The sequence below is a fragment of the Rutidosis leptorrhynchoides genome, chromosome 5 (genome assembly GCF_046630445.1).
Source record: "Rutidosis leptorrhynchoides isolate AG116_Rl617_1_P2 chromosome 5, CSIRO_AGI_Rlap_v1, whole genome shotgun sequence".
NCBI classification, from domain to species: domain Eukaryota; kingdom Viridiplantae; phylum Streptophyta; class Magnoliopsida; order Asterales; family Asteraceae; genus Rutidosis; species Rutidosis leptorrhynchoides.
Genome location: NC_092337.1, coordinates 47,989,320 through 48,012,156, shown reverse-complemented (window position 1 = coordinate 48,012,156; position 22,837 = coordinate 47,989,320). Strand labels below are relative to the sequence as shown.

Below are 22,837 nucleotides of genomic sequence, written 5' to 3'. Positions count from 1 at the left end.
TGGTTAGAAGTGTCCACTTTGACTTTAAATATTTTCATCAAATATTATATAACACAAACATAAACATTCATAGTCAAAATTGACAAATAAAGACTGTCAAAAGTCAAAGTGCACACTTCTCGTGGGACGGAGGTAGTAACAATTAGGAATTAGTTAGGAGAGTATATACGACCTTTCATATTCATTTGTATAGCTGCAATCACTATCTTACCTTGCGCAATTTTCTTCACTATACATCACCCCTCGCCAACATTATTTTACATACATAATAAATAATAATAGTTGTTACATTAGCTACATAATATTATAATTTAATTACAGTTTAACTTTGTGTCATCATCGATCATCGACTATTTTGAACAAGTAAAGTCAAAACTTACAAAAATACAATAAAAAAAATCAGTGCAATATCCTAAAATATGTCCATCAAACAACATGGTCTCTGCTAGTTTCTGGCGAAGTAGATTTACTCCTTGAGCTAGAAAACGGCAACGAATTCGAACCTGTAGCTTGAGAATTGATCGAACTTGTAGCCATTGTTTTATTAAAGAAAGTTGATGAACATTTATTCGTGTTTGAAGTTGAAGGAAAACTTGATAATACTGGAAATGTATCTCCTAGTTTCACATTCTGGCTCGATTTTTCATTTCCGATTTGTCCTCTTGTTGTACCACTACCAATTATCGACGTTAATGCCGCCTGTAAAACCGATTGGAAATTAGGGTCTGATGTGATTGCCCTTGTTGCAGCTTCAATGGTGTCTGGCTGTAGAGAATGTTGGCTAGCATTTGAAGCTGACATCATGTTCTTATTTTGCATGAAAGAGTGGTATATATTCTCTTGAGGTTGTGATGATCCAAAGTTAAGGGACCCCATTTGAGTTTTCCCATAGTTGAGGGTCCCATTACTCCAAGAAATTGGCAATGCACTAGATTCCAAAGAACTAAAATTCAAATTTGTGGTTGAATATCTTGGAGGGAAACTAGTGGACATCGGTTGTGATTGGTAGCCGTAAGGGGATGACGTGGACATTGTGTTTGAAGTAAGATCAAGCGTGACGGTTGGGCACGAAGGAGAAGGTGTCATCGAAGAATGTGGCAAGTAAATTGGCTTTAACTTCGAGTGTTCGTTAAGATAAAAGTTTAGACCATGAGTAGTGGCACTATGGTTCGGGTTTGAGTTTGATCCTGACGTCGAGGATCCTGATGTCAGCATACTGGCGGCCGCAGAGGTGGTGGATGCCATAGCGGTGGCAGCCACCGGAAGTGGGTGGTTGTGCGTTCCTTCATACGTTGTGATCAAAATAGACATATCTTGAGGACATCTTTGTACCTAAATAATTTATCAAGCGAAAGTGTTGTTAGATACAAATTGAACATCGTAACAACCACTAATGTTATAAGTAACAACCATTAATCTTACTTAATATATTGATCCTAAACAAAGGGTTGCATAGTTTATATATCCTTCATCTCATTGTATCTTTATCTTATGTAGAAAACAATACCTGTTTTCTCACTGGACAAGTTGGTGAAACGGTGCAACGATAATAGGCTCGAGGACAAGGGTTTCCTTTCGCAATCTTTTGTCCATATTTTCGCCATTGACAACCATCATTCATCTACAAAATAAAAACACCAAATTTGGTTCACTTAATTAGTTAACAAGGTTTATAGTTACACTAAACATACATACTATAATGATTGAATGCATACCGTTGGGGTGTCACATCGAACCCTAACAGAAACCCTAGTTTTCTTCGCAGGGTTTTGTTGTGAAACCTCTTGATCATCTGCATTTCTCTTCGGGGTTGGCGGTTTTTGTGGTGTCCAAGTCTCGCCGGTTTCATCCTTAGCTTCTTCCAAGCTATTATCTGTACTCGGGTGAACGGGAGATTCAACTTGTGTGGTGGACGAAAGTTCAAATTTTCCACACTCGAGTCCAAGATCTAGTCCTTCTCCACTTTTCGTTGGAGTTGTAGATCTTTTATCCTTTTTAGCTAGTTCGGTTGACGTTGTTCTTCCAAGACTAAGGCAAACAAGTTCGGATTCATCGTTGATTTGTGGCTCGACGTCTTTATGAATGATCATTGCGGTCGAAGTTTGTTGTTGTTGTTGGTGCATTATATCTTGAAACTTTTTTTGAAGGGCTTGATAATCCTTCATTATTTGCTCTAGGTGCACCCTTAGCCTCTGGTTTTCTTCCCTCACTTCTCCCATTTCCACTTTCGTTAACTCAAACTGTTTCTCGTCCTGCGCCAAATAAACCACTTTAACTGATTAGCCAATTATCACGTATATTACAAACTTTATAATGATAATAATAGCATGGCTAGTTATAAGTTATACTCCGTATATGTTTATTCACGTTCTTTGATCGACTACGTAATGATAATTGCATGCAATATAATTAGTTAACTATACATCTGATTAATTATAATCAGTTAATTATTACATAGAACTCAATTTTAATAATACACAATTTTCATCTATAATCTCAGGATTCATAAACTTTGGCCTAGATATTTTTTAACTGATTTCCTATATTCAATATTCAATACATCCAATTGTTTGAACCATTGAAGTACAACGTTATCTACAACTTGCAGCATAAATTAAATAAACGTATTTATTTAATGTCGTTGTTAGTATATCTATCCTTGGAAAAACATTTTGGGACGGGGTTTAAAACATAGTCCACAGGATCTGATATTTCAAATAACCTACAAGATATTTTATTTCTTTGACTACATTTTTCATCGTCGTCATATATAAATAATACTCCGTAAATAATAAAATAAAGACTCACATAAACAAGGAAAATTGAATTTTGATTATTTCTAGTTCTCCTTTTCTTAATCGAATTGATTTTCTGTAAAAAAATATAGAAATTTTCATACATATACACCATGTATATGCTTAATTTAGTCATATATAACTCTAGAAATTATAGCAAAGTAATTATTAAATAATAAATAATGCTCGTATATATGTATATCCATAATTGATGGATCAGAGAACATTCACATCTTTTGCAGAAAAATTATCATAAAATTTTGAAGACGGCCTTCATACACAATGACCTAAGATTAATAAGGTTCAAGGACGACATATGTAATTACCCTCATGTTAATGAACTTCATGATTATATATATTGCAATAAATTAACTAATTAAAATTCGTGCATATGATGAAGAACAGCTACTTCATATAAGAAGAAAATTGAGAGAAGCTCCAAATCAAACACTAAAAATATAAACTTTATGATCGAAGCAAGACCAACCTCTTGTTTGAAGTCGTTATGATCGTGTCCCTTGTCTTCATGCTTAATTTCGGCTGTTTTTCGAAGATCAACTTCCATGGCTGTCGTCAATAGTAAGTATTCTTTGAATGAATAAAATAAAATACAATACAATTATTTGTAAATGAGGAAAATGTAGCAACTTAGATCTGTTCTTATAATGAAGGGGGCCAGCAATGTTTGACTTGTTGTATATACGTTTTCTTTGTTCAATATTTACTTAATTAATTTTCAAATATGGAAAAATGTCAATGCCCCAATTGCATGCCATCACCTACACATTATTCTTAATTTTACTACTTGTATATATTTATTTCTATTCAAAACAAGCTTCACTTTATATGTCAATTAATTACACAAAGCTTCACCCACAATTGGATATGATATTCATTCAATGTAATGATAAAAATGCGACATGAAATGAGTAAAACATTTTATTTGTCAATTAGCGGATTAAAATATATATGTGTATGAAATAATTACTTTAATGATTAATGTTCCTTTAATGACATAAAATTATCATTAATAAGAATTAAAGTATTGTACAATTCAATATTCTATCACTTGAAATGATCATTATATAATCCTTATGTACGCCTTACGATGGTCCTTAGAAAATTCTACATGATTACAGTTATAATATAGTTTGTTCAAAGGCAGGGAAGAATTAAAAGAAATACTGATAAATAAGAATGTGTTCAGATGACATTATTTTAAAGCTTATATATATGAGTTTAAAAAAAGTAGAGTTTATGATCTGAAATGGTTTATGATTTTTAAGCTTTGTTTGGTAAAAAAATAGAGTTTTAGAACTGAAAAAATTAGAGTTTATGATTTGTACAATTACTAAAAAGCCCTTTATTTCAGTTTACATATTATTATTATTGATCACTTTATTCAATTTACAACAATAAGCTTCAGCTTCAGCTACTTTACCATGCATTTATGAAAATTAATAAATTTTAGCTTATACCTTCAAAAATAAGCTCATGCTAGTTTCGGTCAAACATATCCTTAAATATATATACTCAGTAAAAAATAAAAATTTTGCTAACGAGGTCCGTTAATGCTTTCGCTAACATGTATACAATACTTGTAAACTTTAAAAATGCTTGCTTTCATGTCAGTAAGTAATCGCTCAATACAACACTTTAAAATACATGAATGACAGCTTTAATGGTTGTCTTTGCCAAAATCCGTAAAAATAAAATAATAGATAAGATGTGAGAAAGGAACTTAATTGAAGAATTCAACTTCAACGTTTAGGTCTTTTAGATTATATAAAGAGGTTAGACCCGCAAGAAACGGGCCTATTTGCTGACTACCAATCTATTATTTTATTTTTTATCTTAAATATATTAATTAATAATTAATATTAATTTATGGCCAGTTAACAGCTAAATTTCATAAGGTTGAAGTTTCCTACACAAAGAAAGTCAAACTTACAAAAATCTAAAAAAAAACAAGATTAAAATATGATCGGTCAGAATTACGTCACATTGGTATTACTTTGATTTTATTAGGGTTACGACTTCATATCCAAGTAAAGGTGAAAATGCTTCAGCTCAAAACTCTCAGGTTCTTCGTTCAATTGGTCTTTGCTTTGACTACATTTTAATTCGTTAACATACGTCTTTTGATTATTTGTTGCTTCCTTTGTCACATCTTAAGTGTTTACCGTTAACTTTTCAAAGTTTTTCTTTGTCAACTTTGACCGTAAATATTTTCATTTGTGCTATATAATAATTGATGAAACTTATATGAATGAATTGAATTTTAAATGTGTTTTCATTCCATATAATTTTTATCAAGTATTATATAACACAAATAAAAGTATTTACGGTCAAAGTTGAAAAAGAAAGACTTTGAAAATTCAACAGTGGACACTTAAGATGAGACAAAGGAGTAATTTTTAGTATATTAACTGGTACCGTAAGATATATATTTAGTATTTGAATGATATTATTTATGTATATATCTTAACTTCTTACTCCGTAATGCTTAAACTAATGGATTAGTTTTGGGTTGCATTCTACAAATTTAAAATAGTCAATATAAAACTTTGGGTTAATTAATTTGGTCCGTCAATGTATGTGCAGTGCATTAAGGATAAATGATACGCAGTAATTTTTGTAGGTATGTAATATTGTAAACACATACCCCCTCCATCTCATATTCTTAAAGGCCAACGAATTTTATTAATAACAACGAAATGTACATGATACAAGGACATAGTCATATACATCAACCACTCAAACTCACACAAACAGGCTGAAAAAAATTCAAGACTCACTTGGACATCAAGCTGGGGTAGCATGAGTTACGGTGTTGATAGTACAACGACAAAGCAACCCAACACTCTCCCATTTAGCCCCCAAAAACTTTAACCTGATTGAGGAGAATGAGAAGCATTTACATAAAGTTAAGGTTACAAGAATTTTAGCTAATACAATTCAGGAGTAGCCGATGAGCTATTGCGAGTTTAATCATATAGTTAGATATGATCATCACCATTGATGCAAATGTTTAGCCAATGCCGGTTCTATTTGCTAGTCCAACATCAAAGGATAAGGGATTAGTTATTCACCTTTGCCAATCTAGGGAATGCTTATGGACTCTATTAGAAATCCCTCCGTTTCATAGTCCACAGACAAAAAACATACAGTTTAAGAAAATGTCATAAAAGTACTATACTTTATTTCTGTTACTTTCTAGTTTTACACTTATCTTTTCTTTCTCATTTAATCATATCCATATACATTAAGCGCATAATAGAACTTAAGTTTGTTATTCTTTTTTATTTATTAAAGTGTACTATTAATTTAAAACATCCCAAAATGAAATACAGACTATTGATATGAGACGGAGGGAGTAAGTTAGAGTTGCAATTTACATCTTTTTCCCTGAAAAACGATAATGCAAACAAACGGATTCAAATATCAACAAAGTATAAAATCAATGCAATAACACAAAAAGAAATTAAACTTGTCAACAACACAATAAACATGTGAACAAAATGACCAAGATAAACTAAACACAACCTAGTCAACTAACAAAGTGGACAAAGGTTAACACGGTTAGCAAAGCAAAGTACCAAGGCTACACCTAAACCCGTAGTACCAGACACTAAAATACATTTATGACAAAACACAAAACCTCAATAATAAAACGAAGAAGACCTCCGTATCTACCGAGAATTCACAAATCTTTAAGAGCCACCACAAGAGCACTTTAATTGAAAAATATTGGTCACATCTCAGGAGGAGATCAGATCTCGAATAGGGAGATAATCGTCTAATACAACCCGGAATGCATAACCGAAAAAAGGAGTATAGGAAGACAAAATCACAAAATTAATATGGCAACCAATAACAAGCTACCATCACCACCCCCGCCAAGACAAACGGACAGCCACCACCAATAAGGTGGCTACAAAACCCGAACATCTGGCGGAACTAACAGCAACGACAAAGACACCGTAGCCGCAAAATGAAAAGTGGCCACCATCATGAGACTGTTGAAACCACCATAGTCGCCGACCGGGGCAGCTCTGGTGAATTCCCAAAGCCAAAAAAACGCTCAATAAACTGAGAGATGGGAGGACCAACCACAATAAACAACTACCATGAAAACAATGGTAAAAGGTGGTTATAGTCGTCGAAAACCTCCGCAACCCGCCGTAAAATGGGAAGAAACTGTCGAAGGGAAACGAAAAATGAAAAAAAGGAAAAGAGACAAAAATACGAAAGAGAAAAAACAGGGAATCATGTCATACCTCTAGTGAGATGCCGGACGCCGGTAATGACGCCAAAGTTTTACTAGGGTTTCTGTTACAATTTACAAATATAACTCTGTTTCACTATTGTAATCAAATGGAGTATAACAACTTATTTAACACCCAACAGTAAGGGAGCGTAGTAGAGTACATATAGTAACTTAATTTAGGACCGTATACTAATGGTGTGTTCGATTAACTCTTAATTAAATGATATAATAATGGATGTTGAACCGTTTAAATTTTAGTATGTTGTGTTTGTGCATCTCAATGACAAATATTTTTGAAACATTCATCATAATATACTAAACTATTCGTAGCTGAAATATTGTCTCTTAACCATTCAAAACATCATGAATTTTATGCAAAACATTTTTCATACGATCGCAATCTTATATTTATTCATTTTTATGATTGATACGTTGATTTTATATCATTAATGAATAAAATTATTAGAAAACGTGTTATTATTGATCAGAACGAACTTCTATCAGCTTTTAAATCATTCAAAATGTAAGACCCTAATAATTATTGTACATAGAGTATTATTGGTGTACATCAAGTGTGTGAAGCGTGGAATAATTTGTAAACTGGCAGGCTGTTCTGACCCTTGTGCGCGTCGCGCAAGGTCAAGGGTGCGCGCCGCGCACCCCATCTGGGACAGTTTTTCTGTTTTGTTTTAATTAGAGTTTAATGAGGGGCTTTTTGGTCTTTTCACTTGAGGACGGATCTGAGAGCTTATCAGCTGGTTTGGATCCAATTTTGGATCATATTTCACATCCACAATCACTCTCAACTATCTTAGAGAGAGTGGGAGAGTTCTAGAGAGAGAAGTGGGGTTTTGGAGAAGAAGAAGCTTGAATTGATCAAAAGCTCGAGTGTTAAAGTTGTTCACCTCGTTCCTAGCTATGTTTTGGTTGTTGTGGTAAGTTCTAACTCCGAATTTCAATGTTTGATTTGATATTCAAAGTTAGAGTTTGAACTTAAATTGTTGAGAAACCCATTTAAACTCATGAAGTGAGTTTAGTATTGCTAGTAATCGGGTTTATTGTTGTTGTTGGTGGGTTTTGGGTTAAAAACTGACTTGGCCATGATTTAGGACTTGGAATTGGGTTTAATCACTAGGTTTGGTAATTATGGAAGTGTTGGAACCCATTTTAGTGTATTTGAAAGACTAATTTTGAATTGAGTCAAAATTAGGGTTTATGGGTGATTTTGAGAATGATAAGTGTTTAACACTTGTGTTTGAGTTTAATTTGCATATTAGGACCATTCTCACTCGTGTTAGTGATTATTGGTTAGTTTGGGCGCGTTTTGTGCTTGGAAGTGCAATTGGTCGAAATTGCACTAAGTGTCGTTTTGAGTTGGTCACTCTAAGTGTGTTACTTGTATTGTGATATTGGAATAGGTACATTCCATCGGTGAGTTGCTGATTATTTCGGTAGCATTCATCAAGAAGACAAGGTGAGTGTTAATATCCTATGTGCATATGTATGTGTAGGATGGGTGCGGGTCGGGTGAAGTGGTTCTCGATTATAGAGCTCACTTCACATATAGGTGGAATTGGTGGACTTGTGTAATAGGTCCAATTGGCACGGTTGTGCATTTTGGTTGACCACCTTTGGCGAGGTGCACACTTTGTGTGTACGTTGTGACGACCCAAAAATTTCCGACCAATTTTAAACTTGATCTTTATATGTTTCCGACACGATAAGCAAAGTCTATAATGTTGAGTCTCGAAAATTTTGGAACTATGTTTATGTATTCAATTACATTCGACCAGTTTCGACGATTCACGAATAATTAATTGTAAATAGATATGTATATATATATATATATATATATATATATATATATATATATATATATATATATATATATATATATATATATATATATATATATATATATATATATATATATGGTAATTGAATTCATAATTTGAAATATTATATGTTATTGCTATTAAAATTTAATTATGTAATATAAAATAGGATATTATAATAGTTATTATTTAAAATATATCTATATATATAAATAAAGTATATTAAAAAAATAAATATTAAATAATTGTAATACTCATTTGATGTCCTGATTGATATTAAGTAAGTTAAATTCAAACTTATATGATTTTAAAATAAACGGTGATTCGAAAATGAGTTCTATAAATTTTAGGCTTACTAAAAATGTATTTAGGACCTAGTTATTAAATTTTAACACTTTTTATATTTTACCCAGAATTGAGAGGGACAGATGATGTAATTTTTATTTGATAAATTAATGGTCGAATTTTATACCATATTGACTGAAATAAATAAAGGAATTTAATTTAAAAATTTGGGATTTTTCTGAAAGACTTTTATCCGCCACTGATTATCAACGGAACGCAAATTTCAGTCCGTAAATAAAATAGTAGACGACGACTAACAATTCACACGTTTTAAATTTTAAATTATATTATAATAATTATTATATTATTATTATTATTATTCTAATCTAAAGTTACCGAGATATTTGTAATACATTGAATGATTAACATGAAACGCATCACCTCTATTTTATTTATTATTTCCTGTCAAATCCATTTGGCCACCACTTTTTTAAACCACTCGATGATCATACTTTGTGCAAATGAATGTTACCTAATTATTGTTTCTATTTGACTTACTTTCCTCACAATTAATCTATAAAGAGTATATATGTATACACATATACTTACACTGCAACTTAAAACCCACTACTTCCCTTCTTGTTTCACCACCTTCACCCTAATTAAGAATCACCCAAGAACACCTCTTTAATCGATTCCTGTTTCGGTTACAAATCTTAAACCCACCACCATCTCACCATCTTTATAGATCATCACAACCTTCATAGGATTACCACCGCCACTTTGAAACTTAAAAACTGTCTTCATCAAGCACTACAACCACCACCACAAACCGTAACACCTTTGATTCACCACCACTTCAAACCAATCGGCCACCACCTCCGATCATATTTGACGATTGCTATTCTGTCTCGGTTCAACACAAGCATCACAACACTCACCATCATCAATCACTCTTTGATTCACTTTGGTTGAGAACCATTAACCCAAGGCCTGCAAAATTATTGCTGTTCGGATTCAATCACCACTTGCTCGATACATGGAGGCTGTAACATCCCGCATTTTTCCGTTTAATTTATTTTTAACACCGTATTTTTTTTAAATAATACCTTTCGTTATTTAAATTCGTAGTTTCCGTTGACTAACGTTCATAATATTCCCGTTATTTAATTATAACATCACTCGTTTACTCGAGCGTTTTTAAAATATTCGTTTGGTTAATTCCCGCACCCGCTTTAAACTCGAGGGACCGAGGTTGCCAAGTGGGCAAACTAGTTGACTAGGTCAACTAGTCAACCCACTTTCCACTACCTATTCATTTGATACTTCCACCTCCTCATCCCTTATCCTCTCAAACTCAAGAACACCATTTTCATCTTCTCCATTAATTCATCATCCAAATCCGAATCAAGAAGCAAACATCAAAACAAATTACATATTCGTGATCCTCTCTTCATCCTCTACATTTTGGTACCAATTTTATCACATTTGGGTAACATTTCTAAAACACTAGATTTCTCTAAATTCGTTTTATATACCTGAAATGGTGTTAGTTAGTGTCTATGGCTCAAGTATAACATGAATATATGTTTTGTTTGCTCGATTTGTTGTTTTGGAGTAACTAGCATGAAATTGAAAATGGGTGTGCTTAATCTTTGATTTTGGATGATTTAATGTTGTTTAAATGTTAAAGTTCATGTATTAAATGTGTTACTAGCATCATTAGCTTCAATTTGATGTGTAGGTTGACTTGGAAAAACATCACTAACATGATTATTGATTTTGTGATTCTTGGTTAGGGTTTGATAGCCTTTAAAATGAACTTTTGATGCTTTGAATGCCATGAAATATTATTGGTAAGTGTTTAGTTGGATTGTATGCTTAATTACCTACGAAACGGCGTATTGTATGTAGGTAGTAAGTTCCCGAATCACCAAACCGCATTTATGAACTTGAATGTAATAAATGTTGAGCATTCAATGTGATTTCAGTTGTTGTAAGTGTCAAAGTGATTGATGAAATGTGTTTATCGTTTTCCTCATCAAAATACCTTTCCGATGATATAAGATACATGTTTTGATGGTTGCGAATCATAAATTGTGAATGGTTGAAGTTTGGTTCGTGCATTTGTTTATTGTAGCAAAACAGGGCCTGCATACTGATCTAGACGCCGTCCAGATTCTTGGATGCCGTCCAGGCCTTCAAATCTGGACGCCGTCCAGCAAATCTGGACGCCGTCTAGATGCACTGCCAGGGACTGTTTTGGTTTGCCATTTTACGAAAAATGTATGCTATGCTACGCACCTCTGATTCACATGTAACTTGTTCTAACATGCTCATATATGATTAAAAACCTCAGAAAAATCGTTCGAGACCCGACCCGAACGTGTTGACTTTTTCGTTGACTTTGACCCGACCCAAGTTGACTTTTAATCAAACTTAACCAAATGTTTGTGCAATCGTTCTAACATGCTTTTATATTTGTATCTTGCATGAAAGGTGACAACTTGACTCACATGCTATAGTAATCGAGTTGTAACGAGCCATAGGACTAATTGAACACTTTCACCGACCGTGTTTACCGATATTGATACAACTTACTTGTTTAGGTCAAGGCTAAACAACTTTCATGCATACGTTTACTTTGTGAAGTACATTTATACTCGTGCACTCGAGGTGAGATCATAGTCCCACCTTTTCAACAACTTTTATACTTTTAAATTGTGGGCTGAGAAACATATACTTTGTTACATTCTGTATTACTTACTTTTATGTTTTGAACACAAGTTCGATGAAACAAACATTCCACAGCGAGTTAGAACAAAATCCTCAATTCAATTATCATTAGTTACACTTGCCGGGTGTAAGCGTGAATTTATGTTGTGTGGATCCATACGGGTTTGACAAACCCTCATTCGGACGGTTAGCTACCGTCATTTCGGATGGAATGTATTTTCGAGAAACAGTGTATGTTCTAACACTATTGTGATGGGGTTCTATGGAAGGAAAGTTAAGCCTTGATAATTGGGTGCTCGCGAACCTATTTTGGAATGCAAACTTTTAGATGATCAAATTTATGGAAATACTAAATCTTGTGGTTCAAAAACAACGTTTACAAACACCTATGATTTCACCAACGTTTTTCGTTGACAGTTTTCTATATGTTTCTCAGGTTCATACTTGGCTACTTGATACATGCTTCCACGCACTTCGATTACTTGCTTGGGGTCAAGCATACATGCATACACTCTGATTACTTGCTTGGAGTCAAGCATACATACATACTTACGCTATTTATAGCAACTGTGATTTTAAACTAATTATGTCGCAAGTTATTTTATTCATACTTTATAACTCTTGTAAACTTAAACTTGTCGTCGAACCGTTTGGTAAACTTAACTTTGAAAGTCTTGTACGTTTCAAATGAATGCGACATAATTTTGGTCAAACGCGTCTCATATAGGGACTACGACCACGTAACGGGACATAAGTTAACGACGCCGTCAATGACGATTTTGTTATAGGGATCTAGGATGTGCATTAGTGTGTCTGGCAGAGTCGTTAGGGCGCATTAGTGAATCTAGACTACAACCGGATAGTTAGCCATTGCATTCTGACATACATTGCTATGGATAGCACTTACTTGACTACTTGTGCATTATACTTGAATCACTCTTAGGCAAACTTCTTAATGGTACCAAACTTTCATCATACGAATCGGTATTCTGCCACTTTCTGGTAACCCACGTTAATTTCAAGATTCATACACGCAAGGATGACGACGACTTCATTAGTAACACTAGTTCGGGAACTCTTTCTCCCATGTTGTTATTTCGCCACCGTCTCAACTTACTATCGGTGTCACACCGGTGTTCCTTAATATCTACCACTTCTTGTTACTACCATCACTACTCTAGGTGAGTATCGTCGTCACTACTTATCAATACGGTTGCGTACTATTCGTTATCACGAGTCGTTACTAATTTCGTACCTAAAGACATTATTGTTTGACTTGAACCGCATTGACGTGAACAATCATTTATACACTTTCCTCAGGAAATGCATCTTCAAAGTAGCACAAATTCTTTCGATTAATACGAGTCACGTTAGAGATACCGTTACACTCTATTCATTTTAGATCTTCACGATTGCACGAACTTGAATCTATGGGGTGATGTGGGAATGAAGGTATGAGTTGGTATAATATAACGACACTCGATCAACGTGCTTATAGTATAGTAAGTCATACTGAAAGGACCGCTCCTAATCCACCCGGACGAAGTCTTCAACAGTTGGTCCCATTGCGATGATCGACTCCAAATAATGTCTTTAATATGAACTAATGCACAGCGGAAGGTTTCTTTAATTCCTGAGAATAAACATGCTTTAAAACGTCAACATGAAGTTGGTGAGATATAGGTTTGATGCTAGCAGCGTTATAACTATGGACCACAAGATTTCATATTTTTAAACATAATACACTCGCAAGTGTATGTAAAAGTAGTTGAGCACTTGGTAACCATACTTAACATTTAAATTATCGCAGAATATTCTTAAATAATCGCTACACCGTACCAAGTGTAGTATACAGAAACGAAGTACTGTGCAACCGTTAAAAACTGGTCGTCCAACCCGGTTGGGGTTGTCAGGCCCGATAGATCTATTAACAGGATTCGCGTTTACCTTCCTCATGTAAATATTAGCTACCAAGTATAAAGAAATATGCCATGGTACAACTCAACATAGAATTTATTTTTGATCACTTGTGTCCATAACGTAAATCATAAAATGCATGTATTCTGATCCCAAAATATTTAGAGTTTAAAAGGGACTATATACTCACCATACTGTATTTTGTAGTAAAAATACATATAACATCATTGAACAAGTATAGGGTTGGCCTCGGATTCACGAACCTATATCATTTGTATATATATTAATACACATAATCGTAATCGAATAACTTTATATATATATATATATATATATATATATATATATATATATATATATATATATATATATATATATATATATATATATATATATATATATATATATATATATATATATATAACTTATTAATTATATCATTTTTATATTAAATATATTCATGTTTCATATAATTCTTTTATATAAAAATATTAATTCTTGTTATGTTATATGTATTAAATATATCATTTTTATATTAATAATAATAGTTATAATAATACTAAAATATATTAATAGTGGTAAAAATAATTATAATACTTAATATTATTTATAAGATAATGATGCTATTAATTCTATTAATAATAATAATAATGATATTAATGATAATAAATGTAAATATATTGGTTTTTACTGTTGATGATAATTATGATAATGATTTTAGTAATTACATAGTAATATTGATAACAATTATAATGATAGTTTTTAGTGATATCGAAATGATAATTTTAGTAAAAATGATACTGATAATAATAGTAATCTTTAATAATAACAATACTAATAATTGTAAATATAATAATGGTAATATTTAAAATAATACATATCTTAATAATAACTCTAATATTTGTATAATGATACCAATACTAATGTTTATGAAAATAATAATAATTTTTTTTAATAATAATAATAATAATAATAATAATAATAATAATAATAACAATAATAATAATAATAATAATAATAATAATAATAATAATAATAATAATAATAATAATAATAATAACAATAATAATAATAATAATGATAAGTTAATAATTAAACTACCTTTAAGTGCTTAAAAAAAAATAAACCGCCCATGCCAAGACTTGAACCCGCGACCCCTCGTTCACTGCTAACACTCCTAACCGTTCCACCATTTTAACTTTTCTGTTTTAAATCTCCGAATATAACTTTATAACCCGAAAACTTTTCTGTTCTTGTTCATCTTCCTCACAAACTCAATCGATTTGCAATTTCATTTTAATCTTAATAGCAATTACAAACTTTATTTTAGAAAGTAATATCTACTCAGAAACGATTAACTAAGATTAATTGGATTAAAAAAAATTAAAACCTTTTGTTGCTGCTTGCTGTTATCTCGACAGAAAAAAAATATAAACTTAAATCACGATTTTGAATTTAAAGTTGTTTTAATCCACAATTCCTAAACAAAATAGTTTGTAAATCGTTTTTAGAAACTTTCTAAGTCATAAATTGAAACAGAAACGTTAAGACGAACTTAAATTTCACGAAGAACACTACAGTTGACTTTTTATTTTTAATCTTTGACTCATAAATTAATCTTTGATTTTGCGAATTAGGATTTGAAAGTCTGTAGATAGATTGAGTACAAGGTTCCTATCAAAACTACATTTACACATTTTGAAATTTTAATCGAATTCAAGGTTTCAAAAAAATGAAAACGTGAGCACAGCAGGTGCTGTTCGTCCTTTAATTTCTGTTTAAAATTGAATTTTGAAAAAAAAAATAGTAGTAATAGATAAGAGTGATAATGTACTGAATGAATTTTACAATAACACAAAGTACTTGCTGGTTTTATATTGAATTGATCGTCCTGTATTAATCAAGAAAAAAATGAGAACAGACAAGAAAATAAAGGATGAAGTTGATTGAGAATTTGTTTGATTCAATGATTGTGTCTTGATTTGTACCAAATTAAAGACAGAAACAAAAATATTGCACAGTTCGATCGTGATATACAATCTGAAAATGATTCTGTATAATTTATTAATATTAATTAATATTAAGAATTTGTAAATATAATTAAATGTATTAATAATAATAATATTATTAGTATTACTGGGAGTAGTAAATAAAAATATACTGATAGTAGAAAATAATAACAATAAAATTATTACTAATCAAAATAATACTCATAATAATCATAGGTATAATAATAATGATAATAATATCACTAATAATAATATTAATGATAATAAATAATGGTAATTATAATAATAACTATAAAAATGGTAATGATTATATCATTAATGGTAATAATGAAAATACTGATTTTTAATGATAGTACTTAATAATACTAGTAATCATAAGTTACATGTTTCATTCTTCATATCTATCTACTATATACTCTAATAGTATTAATAATACAATTACTAATACTGATATTAATATTGATACTAATAATGAGAGTAATATGGATCTAATAAATTATGCTTATCAAATTTCATATTTATATATTATGTATTAAGTTAATAGTTTTAATAATACTGGTTTCATTATTAATAATGAAAGTAATATATAATAATTATATTATAACTTGTGATTATATTTAATATATTAACATTACATATTACTAATTATGTAATATTCATATAGCATATTCGAATATTTACTACAATATATATAGTATATTAATTGTAAAAAAATCATATATATATCTATTTACAGAGTCATTTTAACAACAGATTTATTATTTTGTATCATACTTAATATATTTAATTATAATGTTTAAATTATAATTTATTATCTCAAATTATTATATATATACATTTGTGTACATTTATTTATATACATATATATATATATATATATATATATATATATATATATATATATATATATATATATATATATATATATATATATATATATATATATATATATATATATATATATATACACACACACACACACATTTTTTACTTACACACAATTGTTCGTGAATCGTCGAACATAGTCAAAAGGGTAATTGATTACATGAATATATTCAAAACTTTCGAGACTCAACATTACAGATTTTGCTTATCGTGTCGGAAACATATAAAGATTAAGGTTTAAATTTGGTCGGAAATTTCCGGGTCATTACAGTACCTACCCGTTAAAGAAATTTCGTCCCCGAAATTTGATAGAGGTCGTCATAGATAACAATAGGAATGTTTTCATGACGAATATGAGGTAATAATGGAGTTTTATCATTATTGAGATATATAGATAAAACGATTCGATCATGTGAAGCGTACGAGTGAAGCTATCACAAAAGAGTGAAATGAATAGATATGGAATCGTTTTAATTGATGACGTGGCTACTATTGATTTCCGGGATTTAAGGGATTTAAAGAAAATCTTCGTAATAAGATTTGGTTCTTCAGCGATCAGGATTTTTTTTTTTTTTTTTTTGATTTGATTTGATGCGGCAATCTGTTTCGATTTTCTTTGTCGGATATTTCACTATAAATCTACCCCCTTCGTTTCCTTATTTTCATATCTCACACCCTATTCTTTCTCCTCGGTTCATACCTTAAAGTATTCTTTAAAATGCTCCATCCCGTTCTGATTATTGTTATTCTTCTAACTTCCATATCTTTCATTCTTCTTTTTCATCTGTCGCCAGAAGAATCTATTTACTTCTATCATTTCCTTGGAATTATATTGTTTTTAATTCTCCCGTGTCTTTACGTTGCAATTCGTATTGATATACACGGTTTGTAATTTCTGGGTGGTTGTTGGGTTTTATATCCTTCATTATTTTTCGGAGCTTCTTGCTTTCGTTTTCTCTTCCCGACTTCGAGTCAAGCGAGTAATGGTCCGGAATTTCGTAGATATAAAATTCGGAATGAACATAGCTAATGCTTTCAGAAATAAATGGTAATGGCATGATTTTGATTTGTCAAATTATCATAATATTCTGGAAAATACCGAATCATCAAGAAATATTTTCTTGATATGTTTAGAAATTAAATAGAATGTAAGAGTCGTGTAACATGGCACATGATGATGGTACTGTGAATCATCACATTCCATTAGAAACTCAACATTACTTACTGTAATATAATGACGTTGATCAAGTGTCATTATATTATACTAATTCATGCATCAGTTCCCAACACTTCTTCAAAACATTCCTATTTTAAACTTGAAGATTTCAGAATTTAGAAACTAACACAGTTTCTTTTATGTTGTAACGCAGATGTTACAGAGAGATACATGGTCTCAGATAAGAATAGTTGTGAAAATATCTCTAGAAATATAGAGAATATGTATAACGGAAGATATGAAAATATCTTATAATATCTAAGATAAGATGACGATGAAGAATATCATCTGAAAAGGTTTAGAATAAGGAGTAGGGTTCTTACTAACGGTTTCAGTAGGCACTGAATCATTTGGATTCTTTGAAGGCAGGTTCAGTCCATGTGATTTATCCACATCCCTTTTTCATACTTTGCTCAATCCGTTTTCCAGTTCCAAACCTTCCCTTTTTCTGCGCTTTACCAATACACTGTACTTTATCGTCAACTTTTGACTTGTTAAAGTCATTTACAGTTTTTGCTGCTTCATCAGCATTCTTAAAGTTAATGGATCTAGGTCATTGGTTATCAAACCGAGGTGGTTTCAGGAGAATGGTGTTTTTAGATGATTGAACGCTGATGATAACATGATGGAATATGAAAGGTTCCCCGGTAACGATGAGGAAAGCCAATCGTATATATCAGAATTATAATAAGACTTTATTCAAATGAAAGGTCGAAGCTGTTCTGCTGGAGCTGTGACAAAATTGACTACTTTGAAAAGGAATCGTAAGGTTATTTTGGGTAATAATAACGCCAAAGGAGCTAGCACAGATATGTGCTAAACGTTTACTCAGTTTCCGAAATTTTTTTTTTCAGGTGCATAACTATATGCATCATTCTTTTCTTCTGTAGATGAAGTACGGTTGGTTCATTCTCTCGATTGAGGTATTTTCAAGAATCATGAAAGGTTTGAACGCAGTATTTGAATCATCAAGATACAATGAGACTTTAAGATGAAATCAAGTGGCAAACTTGAAGAATTGTTTAGTTTCATATGTTATAATCAATATTTTAATTCATTTTAATTGTCCAAAGTTAGGAGTCCAGTAGTTCAATATATTCATATATAATTTAATATATAATATTCGAATTAATTATTACGTATCGTGACCCGTGTACCGGTCTCAGTATTGATCACAACTCAAACCATATATATATTTTGGAATCAACCTCAACCCTGTATAGCCAACTCCAACATTCACATATAGAGTGTCTATGGTTGTTCCGAAATATATATATATATATATGGGTCGATATGATAGGTCAAAACCTTGTATACGTGTCCCGTTATTTAAAGTGCATAAAATAAATAAATATATATCATGACCCGTGTACAATGTATTGTCTCGGAATTAATCCGACGTATTGTGTACATGTGTCTTGATTTAAAGTGCGTAAAATAAATAACAGAAATTAAATGACAATAAATTAAATTGCGATAAAATGTAATACGGAATTAACAGTTAGCTGGGAACAGTTAGCTAGGAACAGTTAGCGTGGAATCTTAACAATATTTCAATTAGTTAATCCGTTTGTTTCTAACAAATTTTATTTGTCCAATGTTTTCTTCGTTATGCCACTTGTTGAATTTTTGATAGATCAAAATCCAAATATGTAATTTGAATGGAAATGGTTATTCTGTGATGAACGGATACGTATATCGGTGGTTGTAAGTAGGATACTAAATGACCATTGAATCAGATTCGAAGAATGTACACTGTAACTTATTAATGTGAGATCTAAATATTCCTCGAGTACTACCTACCCGTTAAAATATTTTCATCATTAACAGTTTGTACGAAAGAATTTTTAATTACAATCTTTATGAAAATATACTTGCATATATATTTTCTTCAGATGTAATCATGGATCTAATGAGTCAATAAGATATTAAACTTATTTGATTTATCGTTAATACTTGATTACATGATCTCTAAAACATTAAAGATTACATAATTACCATGTCGAGAAGATAAATGAGATAGAACGATACGTAAAGCGAAGATAATCGATATAGAATGATATGTAGAACGAAGATCATACTCGAAGTACAGATAGTGATATTGAGGCGTGTGATGTTGATATCCGAGGTACAAATTGTGATGTTGAGGTTTACGACGCGGTTGTGGTTGAGGGTGATATGGGTACTGTCGGTGTTGATGATGGTGGTACGGATTATGCTGCTGGTGTTTGTAACCTTCGCACCATATTCTCCAAAGCCGTCACGCGAGCGCGAAGTTCGTTAACTTCTGCTAGTACACCGGGATGATTGATGGTTGGAGTGAGCGAATGAACAAGATATGAAATATGGGATAGTATATAATCGTGACGAGATACTCTAGAATTGAGAGAGAAAATGGTTTCTCGAACAGGTTCGCCGGTAAGTGCTTCAGGTTCATCGCCAAGAGGACAATTTGGTGGATGGAAGGGATCACCCTCTTATTGTCTCCAATAATTTAGTATATTACGAACCCATCCCCAATTCATCCAAAATAGATGATGGAAGATTGGTTGATCCATTTCGGTGACGCTGCTCTCGGAACCCGAATGGAAATCCATATCGGCGTAGCTGTCGGAGTCGGAGGAATTCGAACTAGATGCGGATTCCATCTTGTATAGTCGGGGAAATGAATTTTTGGTATAGAATAGATTATAGGAGTTAGATTTGGTATTCTTCAATACATAATTTACATATGTATATATAATACCAAAATCCTGTGAATTGCGGAGAATCTTTGAAAAGATGACAGCCAAAGTTAACAGTAACAGATATGCTAAGATATGAATTTTGTCTATACACTTTCGATGCACTAAATGCAGTAAGACGTGTCTAAACTTATGAATGATAAGCAGGCAATTCCCTAAGGATGATAAGTAGATTATTTCCGACTAGATATGATAAGCAAAACTTTTGACATGTAGACACGGTCAAAGTCCAGACTCATTAATGTATCCTAACAACTACTAGTCAGACACACTAATGCAAGACCTGGTTCGCTAAGACCACCGCTCTGATACCAACTGAAAGTTGGGGACGCATCCCACTCAGTGCCTTCCCAGCTAACCGCCTGGTGACCACTGAGCGTACCTCAGACACTGATTTTACGGCCCGCCTCTCGGCAACGTACAGCCAACCCTAATAGGGACCGCGAGGAGTAAGAGCCAATGCTTCGTCACAGGTAACACTGTGAGAACCCCCTCTACGATTAACCCGCTCATAAACGGCATTAAACCAGCTCTGATACCAACTGAAAGGACCGCACCTAATCCACCCGGACGAAGTCTTCAACAGTTGGTCCCATTGCGATGATCGACTCCAAATAATGTCTTTAATATGAACTAATGCACAGCGGAATGTTTCTTTAATTCCTGAGAATAAACATGCTTTAAAACGTCAACATAAAGTTGGTGAGATATAGGTTTGATGCTAGCAGCGTTATAACTATGGACCACAAGATTTCATATTTTTAAACATAATACACTCACAAGTGTATGTAAAAGTAGTTGAGCACTTGGTAACCATACTTAACATTTAAATTATCGCAGCATATTCTTAAATAATCGCTACACCGTACCAAGTGTAGTATACAGAAATGAAGTACTGTGCAACTGTTGAAAACTGGTCGTCCAGCCCGGTTGGGGTTGTCAGGCCCGATAGATCTATCAACAGGATTCGCGTTTACCTTCCTCATGTAAATATTAGCTACCAAGTATAAAGAAATATGCCATGGTACAACTCAACATAGAATTTATTTTTGATCACTTGTGTCCATAACGTAAATCATAAAATGCATGTATTCTCATCCCAAAATATTTAGAGTTTAAAAGGGACTATATACTCACCATACTGTATTTTGTAGTAAAAATACATATAACATCATTGAACAAGTATAGGGTTGGCCTCGGATTCACGAACCTATATCATTTGTATATATATTAATACACATAATCGTAATCGAATAACTTTATATATATATATATATATATATATATATATATATAACTTATTAATTATATCATTTTTATATTAAATATATTCATGTTTCATATAATTCTTTTATATAAAAATATTAATTCTTGTTATGTTATATGTATTAAATATATCATTTTTATATTAATAATAATAGTTATAATAATACTAAAATATATTAATAGTGGTAAAAATAATTATAATACTTAATATTATTTATAAGATAATGATGCTATTAATTCTATTCTATTAATAATAATAATAATGATATTAATGATAATAAATGTAAATATATTGGTTTTTACTGTTGATGATAATTATGATAATGATTTTAGTAATTACATAGTAATACTGATAACAATTATAATGATAGTTTTTAGTGATATCGAAATGATAATTTTAGTAAAAATGATACTGATAATAATAGTAATCTTTAATAATAACAATACTAATAATTGTAAATATAATAATGGTAATATTTAAAATAATACATATCTTAATAATAACTCTAATATTTGTATAATGATACCAATACTAATGTTTATGAAAATAATAATAATTTTTTTAATAATAATAATAATAATAATAATAATAATAATAATAACAATAATAATAATAATAATAATAATAATAATAATAATAATAATAATAATAATAATAATAATAATGATAAGTTAATAATTAAACTACCTTTAAGTGCTTAAAAAAAAATAAACCGCCCATGCCAAGACTTGAACCCGCGACCCCTCGTTCACTGCTAACACTCCTAACTGTTCCACCATTTTAAATTTTCTGTTTTAAATCTCCGAATATAACTTTATAACCCAAAAACTTTTCTGTTCTTGTTCATCTTCCTCACAAACTCAATCGATTCCCAATTT

The 22,837-nt window shown here is 31.5% G+C and overlaps 1 protein-coding gene across 1 annotated transcript; it reads right to left on the bottom strand.

Annotated features, from left to right (window-relative positions):
• Window positions 1–231: 231 nt before the first annotated feature.
• Window positions 232–3,408, bottom strand: LOC139847625 (WRKY transcription factor 72A-like). Its single transcript, XM_071837332.1, has 4 exons — window positions 3,283–3,408; window positions 1,716–2,252; window positions 1,508–1,621; window positions 232–1,332 (listed from the first exon to the last, which is right to left on the bottom strand). The coding sequence occupies exons 1-4, from the start codon at window positions 3,358–3,360 to the stop codon at window positions 427–429; spliced, it is 1,635 nt and encodes a 544-aa protein (XP_071693433.1). The 5' UTR covers window positions 3,361–3,408; the 3' UTR covers window positions 232–426.
• Window positions 3,409–22,837: the final 19,429 nt, after the last annotated feature.

What these genes read in the sequence shown, in the direction of transcription:
- LOC139847625 (XM_071837332.1), bottom strand. Translation starts at nt 3,360, where the DNA reads ATGGAAGTTGATCTTCGAAAAACAGCCGAAATTAAGCATGAAGACAAG. An exon ending in ATAACGACTTCAAACAAGAG is followed by an intron (nt 2,253 to 3,282) that starts GTTGGTCTTGCT and finishes TATTTGGCGCAG; the next exon opens with GACGAGAAACAGTTTGAGTT. An exon ending in TTCGATGTGACACCCCAACG is followed by an intron (nt 1,622 to 1,715) that starts GTATGCATTCAA and finishes TTTATTTTGTAG; the next exon opens with ATGAATGATGGTTGTCAATG.